Source organism: Setaria italica, chromosome VIII (assembly GCF_000263155.2).
Source record: "Setaria italica strain Yugu1 chromosome VIII, Setaria_italica_v2.0, whole genome shotgun sequence".
Lineage (NCBI taxonomy): Eukaryota > Viridiplantae > Streptophyta > Magnoliopsida > Poales > Poaceae > Setaria > Setaria italica.
In genome coordinates this window covers 38,914,245-38,929,135 of record NC_028457.1, presented here as the reverse complement: position 1 = coordinate 38,929,135, position 14,891 = coordinate 38,914,245, and the positions used below count along the sequence as shown (strand labels likewise).

The window sequence follows — 14,891 nt, the reverse complement described above, 5'->3', positions numbered from 1 at the left end:
GCTGTCTAAAAACCCTCGTATCCCCTTCATGTTCTCGCAATTACCTTCGAGTTCATGGTTTCGCAATCACCCTCGCCTACAAATTAACTACTTAGGTAACCACCTTGTGGACTGTCGGGCTACTAAATCGAACAGTTGGTGTACCAGGTAGGGGGTTGTGAGGTCCTTTTTGCGACCTTGATGGCATCCCATCCCGATGTTGTTTTCTCCGAGAGCATGAAGGACATCCTCAACAACCCAATCTAGATTCACTTCAGGTCCATGCTGGCAGATTTCGATCCGACCGCTTGTTCTGTTGACTTGGCGTCTTCCATCGAATCAGCGTCCACAACCAGCTTGGCTTCCGTCGGATCTGTTGCAGCAAAAAAAATTCTCCACCCAAGGATCGTCATGCCACTCTCCTAGCAAGGCGGCGAACTCTCTCTTTGTCCAAGAAGGTTCCAGATCTACTCGTCGGCGCCCGCCCACGCATGCCCAACAATCTGATCGTGGAGCTAGATCGCATCAGCAGCACTATTGCTGAGTGCATAGAGTTATCTGAGGTGGCACTATGCTCAACAAGGTTGGCGTAGGGTCCGTTCCCCATCCCTTTCAGTCTACGGAACTCGGCCGTCGAGTACTCCGGTAAGCTTGACTAGGTTTTCCAGATGCAATCTAGAGACCTGCCCAAATCCACCCAGTTTCCAAACTATGATGAATTGTAGGTGCCCCGCATCGTCCTGACACCAAATCCTTATGGAAGCGATGATGAGAGCAACTCCTTCACGCCCGATCATGAAGCTTTCATGGTCTCCGCTGATGAGCCACCACATGATGGCAAAATGGAATCTTAGGAAGAAGGCCGTAATGCCAAGAATCAAAACCGTGCAGCACGGTGCCAGCAGGAGCAAGTCAACGCCCAACAACAATCCGTTGCTAACGCAGATGCAGCAAGAGACTAGTGCTAGCAGCTGCGCAAGGACCGCGACAATGCCGACCAAGGCAGTGCTCGCTACATATTTCATACTCCGCTTCGCTTCCTTAGATATTCAACATAGTTTAAGTCTCCAATCCTAAAGCCTTTAACTTCATCAATATGAACTACAACATGGATTAGTGCACTTTCTATCGCTTCACATGAACAGTCACATGCACTACCATAAATCTCGAACAACAGGGAGGTAAACTCATATACCCTTTAGAAAGTGAGATGAATCTGGAGCTTGGAATCTCTGGGGCGTATCGGATTTCCATTTATGTAACTATAATTCAACACATCCAAGAGTTGATCCCAGAATCGCATGAAAGCTTATTGCTGCAATGGTTTGACCAAAGATAACATAAAAATGAGAATAACACGATGAAAGTTAAAAAATGTAACATAACTAGAGATAAAAGATTTATTAGATATGTTCCAAACCATGTCATTTTCATTCGGCTAACAAAGTCTCTCGGTAGTTATTGTCACATTGCTTTCTCCCACCTAAAGTGCCTTTATTCAAAAATATGATAAGACTAGCACATAGTACCCATGATCCTTAAGCTGTTGTAGGTAGGCCTCAAATTGCACTGAAGGAGAAGTGCCACCTAGAGCTTCGACAACATCTTTGAGCCAATTTCTTTGAGCCATCTAATAGGGTTGATAAGCTACATTGTATGTAAGTAAATTTATGAATTATTCATGTGTAGTAAAAATATCAATTATAAGAAGGAAATAATATTACTATGTTGAGAATTACTCCTTTACTTCGATCACCGGTAGGCAAGTCAATGGCGTGAAAAGGAAAGTGAATTCATGGAGGATGAGCTAATGGTGGCTCCACAAAAATGTAGCGTCCACTGTCACTTCCACGGCCGCCACCACCACCACGGCCGCCAACATCATGGCGGAAAGAATGACAACTTGCGCGTTAACCCAAACTATCCAAATATAATTGTAATAAGTTAGATTATCCCACAAACATCTACTCAATAATCATTACGCCATAAAACATCATAATTTACGAAATGCTAAGAATAAAAGATTGTCCATACTTCTAAGAATAAAAGATAGGCAACAAAATAATGGAAGAAATTTACAATTCTTGTTTTAGATCTCATGTATATATCAACAGAACATTTTTCATTCCACTTTGTCATATATCAAAATTGCAATAAGATAGATTATTCCACAAACATCATCTTTAATTCATGAAATTATTTAAAAATCATTTTAGTGCATCAAAATTAAGATTATCGGATTATAAAAAGAAAAACTAACCGAGGAGGGAGGCACGGCACTGGATACGGTGGAGCCTATAGGGGAGAGGAGGGAGGTGCAGCAGCGGCCTACGGGAGAGGCGCGGCGGTGACCTGCGTGGGAGAGGAGGGAGGCGCGGTGGTGACCCGCGGCGGAGAGGAGGGAGGCACGGTGGCGGAAATTACAAAAACAGGTGCCGTTGTTTTGTCAAACATTCAACAGGCTGGTGCGGAAATTACAAAAAAAAATAATAGTGGCCTTCCAGTTAGCACATGGGGTTGCAAATCAAGAACTTGTGGCCGGGTTTTTGTCAACGTTTGCACTTTTGGATGTGTGCATCTGATGGATACGGACAACGAAAATAGCACATGCATGGGATCTTAAATAATGCAGTTGCACTCAAGAACTTGTGGGTTTTTGAGAGATGTGCTTTGTCAATTCATGGATACCGATGGATCGAATCCCTTCGTATATATCCATGAATTATTTATGTTGTTACTCCATATCCATTCATGGATGAGAGATGTGCTTTGAGAGATGTGCTTTGTCAATTCATGGATACCGATGAATTATCCCTCCGTATCCATTCTATTTTTTTTTAAAGCTTCACTTGTGTTACTCCATGTGCAATTAGTACTTAGAAACTAATTAAATATATGTCAACTAAACACACCATAAGTCCACAATTACTGTTCTTTCACTTCGTCCGATGCATCATGAATGAATGCCAACTTCAGAGCGCTATAGAAATTGCAACGGGCACAGTACCACAAGCTAGCTGTTGATCGAGCACAGCAGCCGCCATGGCTCCAGTGCTAGAGCACCTCTTCGAGCACGCATCTCCACAGTCCCTAGCCCTCGTCTTCCTCCTCTTCGTCGTCGCCGTTCGCCTGGCTACGCCAAAGTCCAGGTCCGAGAAGCTGCTCAGCAAGCTCCCATCGCCTCCGTTCAAGCTCCCGATCATCGGCCACCTCCACCTCATCGGATCCCTTCCCCACCACTCCCTCCGCGACCTCGCAAAGAGGCATGGCCCCGACGTGCTGCTCCTCCGCCTCGGCGCCGTGCCAACGCTCGTCGTCTCCTCCCCCGGCGCCGCCAAGGCCGTCCTGCGCACGCACGACCACGTCTTCGCCTCCCGGCCGCGCTCCGCGGTGGCCGACGTCCTGTTCTACGGCTGCACCGACGTCGGCTTCGCCCCCTACGGTGAGTACTGGCGCCAGGCCAAGAAGGTGATCACCACCCACCTCCTTACCGCGGCGAAGGTCCGGTCCAACCGCGCCGCCCGCGAGCACGAGGTCCAGCTGGTTTTGGCAAAGGTGACGGCCGCCGCCACCATGGGCATGGCGGTCGACGTCAGCGAGCTCTTCAGCTTCTTCGCCAACGACATCGTGTGCCAGGCCGTGACGGGCAGGCTCCCCAGGGAACAAGGCCGGAACCAGCTGTTCCGGGAGCTGCTGGAGACGAACGCCAAGCTCCTGGGGGGATTCAACCTGGACGACTACTTCCCGAGCTTGGCGAGGTTCGACATGGTGTCGGCCAAGGCCGTGAAGCACAGGAAGATATGGGATGACCTCTTGGACAGCCTCATCGACAAGCACAAGAGCAAGACGGTCGTCGATGGTGAGGACGAGGAGGACTTCATCGACGTGCTGCTTGCCGTTCAACAAGAGTACGGCCTGACCACAGACAACGTCAAGGCGATACTGATGGTATGTTTAATTTATCAAATAGTAGATATGCCGTGTGTCTGGTGGTTTTTGCTGAGTGCATTCCATCGGACACTCGGTAAACAATACGTTTGCCAAGTGCCGCCAGAGAAACACTCAGCAAAATAATTGCTCTCGGTAAACAAGGCATATATGCTCCACTTTATTTCTCACGAGAGGTACATATGACTGATCGATATGTTCATGTAGGACATGTTTGAAGCCGGGACGGACACAACCTACATAGCCCTAGACTACGCCATGGCCGAGCTGATGCGTAATCCCAAGGCGATGACCAAGCTTCAAGCCGAGGTGAGGGGGTGTGCAGCATCCAAGGGGAAGAAGAAGGAACTGGTCACCGAACACGACCTGAGCAGCGGCATGAGCTACCTCAAGGCCGTGATGAGAGAGTCGATGCGGCTGCACGTGCCGGGGGCTCTTCTGATACCCCACCTGGCCATGGCCGAATGCGACGTGGAGGGCTACACCATACCCTCTGGGACGCGTGTGATCGTCAACGCGTGGGCTCTCGGCAGGGACGCCACCACCTGGGAGAGTGCAGAGGAGTTCATGCCGGAGCGGTTCATGGAGGAAGCCGTGGATGCTGCCTCCGACTTCCTGGGGAACGACTTCCGTTTCCTGCCGTTTGGGTCCGGGCGAAGGATGTGCCCGGGTGTGAACTTCACCACCGCCTCCTTCGAGATCATCCTTGCTAACCTCATCTACCACTTCAACTGGGAGCTTCCGCCGGGGTCGGCAGGCATCGACATGGCAGAGTCGTATGGGTTGGATGTGCACAGGAAGGAGAAGCTTCTTCTTATCCCTCGCATGGCTCAGGATGTCTAGATTTCTGAATTATTGTATTGCATTTAAAACCTGTTTGCAAATAAATATAGTGTTGGTGCTTTTTCTAGCCAACACACGAATACTCTAGATCACGCGCGGGTCACGAACAGACCGAATAAACATAGCTAAGTCAAGCAGCTCAGCTGGTATGTACAACAAGCACTGTTAGCTTTCAGTTATTCATTCAGGTCGTATGGCATTCTTGGAGGCCAAATAATTTAAAGGGTTTGTCCATTTGTTTGGTTGATGTTCCAACGTAATCCCTCCGTTTCAAATTGTAGGTCATTTTTTCTAGATACATAATTTTTGCTACGTGCCTAGATATATACTTCACTAGAAGATAGAAGATGAAGGAAAGGTGTCGGATCGGATGTTCGAGTGAGGTTCGAGTGAGGAAGGCTAATGTTTCACTCAGGTGACGCGTAGGCAGACCGAACAAATAAAAATCTGAGTTAGTTGAATGATAAACATTCTATAAGTTTCCATCACTAATATGCATCCTTGCAATGATTTTTTCTAATCTGACACAGAGCACCACCTCTGAAGCTCAAAATGCTTCACGATTGCAAGGTCATTATAAATGAGTTGCACAAATTAAAGGTGGCATTGCCCATCCCACCCATCCCAACAATCGAAAGAACCATGAGATCCATGTTAACAATCGAAAGAATCATGAGACCCATCCCAACGCTGCTAGCTTCATCAAGGAGGCATGTGAGTGCCCTCTTTATGCTTTTCATTTTTTCTGGAAAAGCATAAAGGAGGGGACTCACATAGTCACATGTACACACGACTGCCATATGGAAGCTTCATTGCGCACCACCACCACTCTGCACCACTACCACCTAGCAGAAAAAGCCGGCAAGTAGCCCTTATCGCCAGCGCCATCGTTTCTGATGATGCCCCACGCCAAACCAGTCGCTGCCATGCAGGACTGGCCGCCACAGTCCGCTGCAAGCCGTGTAGCTACTAGAACTTCTCCACCATGCCGTTGTCAGCCTCAGATCACACACACGGTCGTCAATCTCCTAATCATAACTTTGTGTTAGACTGTTAGCATAAGTCAAGAAAGGAGCACACTGCACCATACCGAAAAGTCCATCGCTCTGCAGGACCCAACGCTGAAAGTCCACCGTACTTCTACCTAGAGGACAAGGTTAGTAAAAATAGCAGGGACTGAACTACCAGACGTATGGACAGAGTTAGATTCATACATACCATGGTTTTTATATACTCAGAAAGACAGAACTTGGAAGCGTTGTAGGTGAATGATTATATGCTTTGACAGAACACCTCATGCAGATCATTAGATCGAATTCAGTACACTCACATCTTCATGTTCCAACAGAAAGAACTCATGTGTGTAATCATGAGGGCTCTCCTATTTCAAGCATCGAGTTTCATCGTCATGGACCATTTAAGTAGTACAAAAGATCAAGTTGATAGGGAAAGACACCTTTTGTGTCCTAAGCGCGTGGCTCTAATTAATCTTTTGGTTCTGCTGGGACCAAAATTTGGAGAAGTGTCTGCCTTTGCCTACGTGCAACGCACTCTTGCTTGTACATGGAGTTTCTATATATATTCAGTCTGCTGAAGTAGTGAAATATGTGATGGCTTGGTTATGTGATGCTACGGTAAATATGTGCTATAGTTTGTGTATTCTCTAGAATATTTCTATTAAAATAGTTTGTGTGAAGAATTAAAATTAAGAGTTTCTTTTGATATAAATTCCGAGAATAATTATGGTACGCGAAACAGCTTGAGTCCTTTAATTAGAGATTATTATATATGCCTTGGTCATATCATCTTTTTTTTTGAACGAACTGGTCATATCATCTTTGATTCGCCCATACAATATTCTAACATAAAATTCAACTGCAGGGGTTCTTGCGAAGCGAGTGCGGCATAATATAACTTCCAAGAACTGCAGGGGTTCGAGGAAGAAACAAAGGGGAAGGAGAGGCCTGGGCTCGGAAGAGTATAGGACGAGGAGGAAGCGTCCAGAGGCTACAGACCCCTGCAGAAAGGTGAGTTCTTGGGCTCCGTCTCTCTCTCTCTCTCTCTCCAACTCATTAGGATTCTTATCAAGGGTACGGTAGCTTTGATCCAGTCGGTGGCCTGAGATTGGAGTCTGGCCGGTAGCAAGCGTCTCTCGGCTATCCCCTTTTCCCCAGCAGGATAGTTCAGGGCTGCTCTGAATTCTGAATGTACAAGTAGCTAGCTAGCTAGTAGGGTGATTCGGGTGTTGATGATGCCAAGGAGTATTTGATTCCTTGCTTAATTGTCTTGCTGTCCTGACTTTGCGATCGACGTTTGTGGGTGCATCATGGCAACATTATAAGCTCTTTCTGAAAGAGGTCTTTTGCGGTCTTTGTAACGGTGCCGAAATTATCACTCTTTCTAAAAGCGTTGGTTATAGCTGAACTATGTATGTAGTAGTGACACCAGGTCAAAAACGCCTAGATATACGCATGCAACTGGTTGATGTGTTTTGGCGTTACGTCGCTATGATTAATGAGACACTACTTGCATGAACATATATATAGTATCGTGCTAGTGCCTGCCCTACGACTTTTTGAATGAACACACACACACACACACACACACACACACACACACACATATATATATATATATATATATATATATATATATATATATATGACACTTGCATGAACATTTATACAATTTTCACTTGCATTAACATATACATAGTCTCGTGCTAGTTGCTGCCCTACGACCTTTTGCATGAACATATATATAGTCTCGTGCTAGTTGCTGCCTTACGACTTTTTGAATGAACACACACACATATATGACACTTGCATGAACATTTATACAGTTTTCATTTGCATTAACATATATATAGTCTCGTGCTAGTTGCTGCCCAACCACACCTCCATGGCTTTACCACCATGGTGTCGCTAGCAAGACTCGCGCGAACCACCCTTGGTTGCGCTACCACAATGCCTCCAAGCCACACAGAGCTGCATCCTTGACGTGCTGCTGCCAACACCCACGCCGCACACCACCATGCCACTCCTAAGTACGACGCCACTTATGCACCACCGTGCCACTCCCAGGTGGCCTGTCGCCATGCCTTCCTCCCGGTAGCCGCCCGAGGGCCTCCGTGGCCCACGCCAACCACCTCCGGCCTTCACTCGCTCACTAGGCTTGAGCAGCATCGGCTTCAAGATGGCACCGGGCACGGCCAACAACGGGAGTGAAGGGGAGTGTTAGGACCTAACCTCACGGGCAGGCGAGGTCACAATAAATGGGAAGAAGTAACAGTCGAACACGAAGGAAACAAGATATCACTCGCTGTCTTATCAATGAATAGTGTCCATTATAGTGGGCTGTTCCCCTCCTTATATAGTGTTGTAAAGTTACATTTCCGTATACCTGTTATACCCATGCCTAACCACTACATCCTAGGGATATTCCGTACCATCAGAATCACTGCTTAGTGATGTGATATATTGAGTCGAAGATATAAAGCCCCAAAGAAAACTAAATCCTCTAAATTGACTACCACATAACTATTTTATCAGAAAAATTAATAGAACCGATTCACACCAAACTATTGAATCAATTGACTAAATATTATACATGGCTAAACACTAATTATGAAGATGATTACATGGTCTAACCGATGTTATATGACACTAGACAATTATTAAACTAAGGTGGGGATGATACATGGAACCGATTTAGTTAGTTCAGGGCTTGATTTGTACCAAATGAAACATCAAGGATGAATGTTACACTTTTGCAATACTTGAAGGATGAAAAATACACTTTTTCCTTTTCCTTTTGAAAATTCACAGCCTATATTTCTCCATTAATTAAGAAGATAGTCAATCGAGTTTTTATATTTTATAATAAATTTATATATTTACAAGTATTATTTTTATACGATAAATTGGGCTTCGGGCTCCACCATTAATCTTTTTATTAGGGTGTACTCCCTTCGTCCCAAATTGTAGGTCATTTTGAATTTTCTAGATGCATAGTTTTTGTTACGCACCTAGACATAGCGGATGTCTAGATACATAATACTATCTATGAATCTAGAAAAGCTAAAATTACCTAAAATTTAACATGACATCACGTGTTGTACATAGACTTGTCAATACCACTTGTCGGCATCCAATTGTTTTTGGATGGCGGAGGGTAGACATGTATACTCATATACGTGCAAATCTGACGTTGCAAGCATACAGGCGCAGCGCAATCGATCGAGATGGTTGGGGTGGCCGAAGCAATTGGGCTTATTTCGTCGTTGATGAGCATCGTGGAACAGATCAATCGGCTGGCGGAGGCGGCTCAGCGCAACAGGGAGAAATGTACTCTGCTAAAAGACCACGTGCAAATGATTAACCTCCTCCTGACGGAGCTGAAAAGCCAGTGGATGCCGGACCCAGTGACCTACAGCACGCTGAAACATCTTGAAGATGCGCTCAACGACGGGAAGGCGCTCGTTGAGTCCTGCAGGGAGAAGAGGACTTGGTCGCTTGTCTTCAAAACCAAAAAGAAAGCCAACAAGATCGTCGCCGTTGATGCACGGATATCCAAAATCCTGGAGTCGTTCCACATTGCCAACATGATCCTCATTGTAAGCATCAATAAGGAGCGCTTCTTCATGAACGTGCTTGAGAAGCTGCTTCGAAATGGTGCTTGCAAGCGCCTTCCACAGGTACCAAAATCTAGCTAGCTAGACTCTTGAATCCATCGGAATTACATATTACTCAACGGCAAACAACTACAAAACTTGAGAAAGAAACTGTACGTAGATTGTACCATAAAAGTTTAGCATTATAAGATTCATATTTGCAAATAATTTGTGGCAATGAACAATGCAACATAAATAAAAGGTAGTGACAAGCTACCTTTTGATTCCAGAATTCATTTCTTTGAGTCGGTTTGATTGGTCGAAACCATAGTGTGGATGTAGCAACAAGCTACGTTTTGTAATAATTGTGGACTGATCCGCCTCGTCGAAAGAGGAGGGTGAAGCCGGATATTTATCCATTATCTAAAAAAACAAAAGGTAGTAAAGTTCAAAACATAAACTATGACTTATAGACAGCACCATGTTACATCACGTTGGACTCTTTTAGGGTGCACAATACTAGACTGTACTAGTGTTCGAAAAGGATTAATATCTAAAGAGAATGGAGGGAGCGGTAGATTAACATTGTTGCCTGATTTTGCGATATATTAATAGTTTTTGACCAAGCTCATGCATGACATGATCATTATGACTATATTCATACTATATGCATGTCTTATTGAATATTTAACATGCATGGAAGCTTTGGATTTTTTGTACTCTGACCACTCTCAGAGCGAAAAAGAGGAGCTGAAGTCATCTATCATATCAGGAACTTGACTAACATGGACAATATGTCATCCGACGCTAAAAGTGTGATGGAGTTGATAATCAGGGACATCACGGACGGGTATTCATCGTGTGCTGATATATAAAACATTCATATAGTACTTCCTATATGGAGTACGTAAATAACGAAAAATTTAACCAGAGATGATCGGCATGCATGCGCAGGGACGTGAATGCAGTGAGGAGCAGCGCGTTGTCGGTAGGTCCAGGAGGACGCGGAGACCAGCAGGGGGCTCGAACCGGCGACCATGACGAGGTCGTGCGCCTCGCACTTTCTATCGTGCAGGAGGCGAAGGCGCTGAGGCAGAACAGGGGGGAGATCCAGCAGCTGGTACAATTCGTACAGCAGATAGCCGACCTGATGCAGCAGCCCCAGTCCTGGAAGCTGTCGCGGGACCAGAACACCAGGTCGATGGTGAGCAGTCTGAAAGAACATCTCCGAGATGCGTACAAGATCGTGTTGCACAACCAGCAGCACAAGAACAATACCAGGATCGCGCAGACCTTCCTCTGCGGCGTCGACGGCGGCTACAATTGGCAGCAACCCGATCTCATACTCAAGGTTGCCTACAGGATCGAGTACTACGTCCAGGTCCTCCCCGTCATTACCATGCGTCAGATGTTGGCGTGACACCAGCTACCTTAATATATATACTACTTGTGGCAGCAGTGTATTTTAATTTCTGGTATTAGTGTAATTAAAGGCATGCATGCGTGCCATATGTTTCAATCTCCCTTACTTCAGGTTCTGCATGTAATAAGATTCTGGAATATGGTTTGAGTGTGCTTTGGTTCCCATAAATTAAGAAACCTTACATAAATACTCTCTGCTGGCTAGGGGCAGAGCTAGGATTTGAGGTAAGGGGAGCAATGGACAAAGCAACGTAGAACTGATAGCCACGTGAGCTGATTTTAGTCGCATATAATGATATAATAATAGCATAGTTCACAAGTCTTAACTAAAATAAAATTACATATCTATCAACTTAAATTTAGCTCTTCGACTAGCAGCAAGATCGTACGCTGTAATAATATCATCAATACTTAAATTAGAGGGGGAAATTTAGAATTACTAGTGACTGTTAATTAGATAAGAGAATATCATTGGATGATTTATGATTATGGATTACCTGCGGACAGCAACAATCTGACGCCTGGCGAAGAAAACAACAGCGAGTCATGTCAGTGATCCATTCATCCTTGTCCTCGTACTCTGGTGCTTCGTGCTCATGTCCTGATGACGGATGACCTGATGTGCCTATTTGCTTTTTTGACTGGTGGTGGCAGAATACGATTCGACTAGCGGCGCGAGCTAGGAACAAAAAACTGCTACCAGGAGCGGAATATGATTTGACCTGATGTGCCTATTTGCTAATCTGCTACCAGGGGCGGACTATTCCAGGGCCAGGACTCCTGGGAGGTGCTTCTAATTTTTTATTAGGCCAGCCGGGCAGGCCGCTCGCCAGGGGTGACTGGTGACAGGCCGATAGGCACACAGGCCATCAGGGGGTGCCTGCCTGCCAGGAGAGGCCCAGGCCACCAGGGGCAGGGGCGGATGCCGCAGAGGGTGGGGGGTGCCAGGCCCCCGTGCCCCCCCCTCCTCCCTCCGCTACTGCTGCTGGCTTCTTTAGCTAGTTGTACCTGTTTCCTTTTGGTTCTCCTGCACTTCTCTTTGCCCAGCAACGCCTGTTCCCTGCTATGGAACAATATTTTACTAACCAAGCATTGGGGCTCTAACTCAGCATCGACGGCTATAATGGCAACCAAAACTTCTCTCTACTATCAAGCATAGTCTTGTGGCTGCCCTTATTAGGCCTTCAACCTCGAGCCTCACACAGATTTATTTTATGGGGGACGCAAGTTTACATGTGACCAGTGGGAGCCTTCTGTGCGGTCGATTTCCAACCACACGTCAGAACGGCTTCCCACGTGTGATTCCTGTTTCATTAAACAAAAAATGAGAATTTTTTATAAAAAAGTTCGAAAACAAAAGTTTGGGGATAACTTTTTTTAGAAAACTTGGAAACCAAAGTTTGCGAACAAAAATTTTGAAACAAAATTTGGACAAAAAATTTTAAAAGACAAAATTGTGAAAACAAAACTCAGAAAATAAAAATTGAGACAAAATTTTGGAAAAAGTATTGAAAAAGAAATTTTTTTGACAAAGTTTTGAAGCAAAAAAATGGAGAAAAAATTCACGATGCAAAGAAATAAAAAAAAATGGAAGCAAAAACTTTATACAGACAAAAGATTTTGAGACAAAAGGTAGAAGAGAAAAAAGGAAGGAAAAAAATGAATAGATCGCTGTCGACCGCGGCCACGGCGGAGCTCGCCAAGATCCATCAGCCACTCATCGTCAAGACCACGGCGGTGCCCTCGATGGTCCTAGTGCTCCTTCCCCCGCTCCTCGCGGGATGATCTCGAGCGCTACTGTGTGCTGCAGGGCGGAGCCTCGCTGCTTCCCCTGCCCGCCACCAGGCCTGTTGCTACTGTGCTCAACGTTGGGTGGAACAGCTCCACATGCAGAGTCGCTCCGGTGGATCTCATGAAGAAATCGAGAAAGAGAAGGATGAGAAGGGGAATGGAGAGGGGAGAGAGAGCGCGTGCGAGGGGAAAAGAAAGTGGAGTGGGGCCCACATGATGGACTGATGAGAGGACCGGTGCGCGTCGACCACGAGGATGGGAACGTCCGGTCGAGTGTAAATTTAGCATTGGGGTATTTTATGGAGTTTTGCAATTTGTGGACAGCAGTAGCCCAGGTTCAACTCATACCAGACAACCTAAACAACATTGTATGGAAAATGACAGAGAATAATAAATACACTGTGAGTTCGGCCTACCAAGCACAATTTATCGGCTCCACCTTCACAAACTTTAAAGCGATCATGTGGAAGCCGTGGTGCTCCCGAAGTGCAAATTCTTCAGTTGGTTGGCAATCCAAATAGGATATGGACGTCGTCAGATAGGTTAGCAAAATGAAATTACCCTCACAATGACACATGCGCGTTGTGTCGCACGGTTCAAGAGTCTGGAATGCATCTCCTAACAGACTGCCGGTTTACCAGGCGCATTTGGGATGCGATCGCTGCATGGGTAGATGAAGGTCTTAATGCTAGTAACTGGGAGCCGTGCACTTTGGTGCACGCGTGGTGGACAGCGCAGGCAAGGACACCAAGCGTCGATAGGAGTGGGCTAAGGAGCCTAATCATTTTTTTTTGAACGAATAAATTTTTTTTTGAACGAATGGAGCCTAATCATTTTGGTCTGTTGGAACTTTGGATTGAAAGGAATGCAAGAATTTTCAATCACAAAGAGTCCTCTTCATAGCAAGTTTTCTCAAAAATAAAAGGGGAGGCCACTTCTTGGGTGGCGGTCGGGGCTAAGCACCCCTGGCATGTTTATTGCAGCTTTCTTGAGGGTGTTTTTGTGCACCGTTTCTCTTTTCAGTGTGTGTAGTTTTTTCTTCCTTGTCAAGGGTGTACACTTCTCTGGCCCTTCGAGCGTCCCTTCTTTTTAATATAGTGGGGCAGCTCTCCTGCCGGTTTCATTTTAAAAAAAATAAGAGTGACATCATATTGTCCACAGCTTTGATGGATGACAGAAGGGAGTAGTGTGCATTAGTGACGAGAGAATTACCAGCAGCTAGTAGTGCCGTGAAAACAAACTTAGTCGTTTTTGTCATCCACTGCAGGCCTGTCATCGTTAGCAGAGACTTGCAATGAAGCTGAGTATACAGATGGCAGTCGTTCCAGTACTTAAGAATATGTGTACAAGTGAGTGCCCTCCTTTATGCTTTAATTTAAGAACAAATGGTTGATGTCTGCACCGAAAAAATGAAAAGCATGGGGGTAACAAGTTAACAACACGTCCACCATATATGTGCTAAATGAGATTTGATTAACACAGACGAAGGCATGGTTTTTTACTATCCCAACTTATATAAAGGAATTGTGTTGTTGACAAAACACAGTGCGCCTTCCACGTACCTAGTTTAGGCCCTGGCAGCGGAGAATGGTACGGTACGACTCCATGAGTTCTTCAAGCCTTGGGACTGCTTCCATTCACCAGAAATTGCTCTCCAAAACTGAGACCGATCAGGATCTCGTTTCAGTGATTCCGCATCAGCTGATCTCAACACCAAGGGATATCACATATTTCTAGAATTTCTCTATGCACGTCAACTGCATCCAAGACTGAAAACCAACAGCCGTATAAACCAACAATATGTGGGGTTACATCAGTGAGAAAGGACCGCGGAATGAAGATGAAACCCCAAAATCCCACCCCACAAACCCATCTATTAACCAGTTCATCAACAAAATAGGAGGGCATGCAAAGCAGGGAAATCTGAAGGAAACAAATTGAATAAGAGGAAAGTGAAAGGTCGTACCTTCATCAGAGCTGCTTGAATGAACGTGTGATACGTCTTCCTATACAAAGCTGTCAAGCAGCTGTTTGATGGCGTTAGTAAAACTGCTTCATGTCTATGGCTGGGCAGTATTCGATCTTACGGCTCTGAAGAGCAGAGTAACTCCCACGACCACCATCACATCCTAAAGATGCAAGGCATCGGCAGCCAGAAAGAAACAGTGTTTCTAATGATGGGTGGTCTCCCAATGAATTGACTGACTGTAACTTATTGCAGTTAAAAATATGTAGTTCCTCGAGTGCACACAGGTCTCCTGACACAGAGCAGAGCTTCTCACAGCTGCTGATGATT

The 14,891-nt window shown here is 45.6% G+C and overlaps 1 protein-coding gene and 1 long non-coding RNA gene across 3 annotated transcripts; one reads left to right on the top strand and one right to left on the bottom strand.

Annotated features, from left to right (window-relative positions):
- The first annotated feature begins 2,943 nt into the window (after nucleotides 1-2,943).
- Nucleotides 2,944-4,969, top strand: LOC101772804 (indole-2-monooxygenase). The gene is made up of 2 exons (XM_004980823.2): nucleotides 2,944-3,927; nucleotides 4,135-4,969. Exons 1-2 carry the CDS (start codon nucleotides 3,022-3,024, stop codon nucleotides 4,768-4,770), a joined length of 1,542 nt encoding a protein of 513 aa, XP_004980880.1. The 5' UTR covers nucleotides 2,944-3,021; the 3' UTR covers nucleotides 4,771-4,969.
- Nucleotides 4,970-13,648: 8,679 nt separating this feature from the next.
- Nucleotides 13,649-14,891, bottom strand: LOC111258216. 2 transcript variants are annotated; one of them, XR_002678820.1, is made up of 4 exons: nucleotides 14,562-14,891; nucleotides 14,158-14,364; nucleotides 13,808-13,991; nucleotides 13,649-13,706 (listed from the first exon to the last, which is right to left on the bottom strand). It is a non-coding gene; the product is annotated as an uncharacterized LOC111258216 (long non-coding RNA). The 2 variants fall into 2 exon arrangements; XR_002678821.1 differs by having other exon boundaries at nucleotides 14,158-14,296.

Excerpts from the sequence above, each read along its gene's own strand:
- LOC101772804 (XM_004980823.2), top strand. The coding sequence starts at position 3,022 with ATGGCTCCAGTGCTAGAGCACCTCTTCGAGCACGCATCTCCACAGTCC. Across the intron at positions 3,928-4,134 it reads ACGTCAAGGCGATACTGATG|GACATGTTTGAAGCCGGGAC; the intron begins GTATGTTTAATT and ends ATGTTCATGTAG.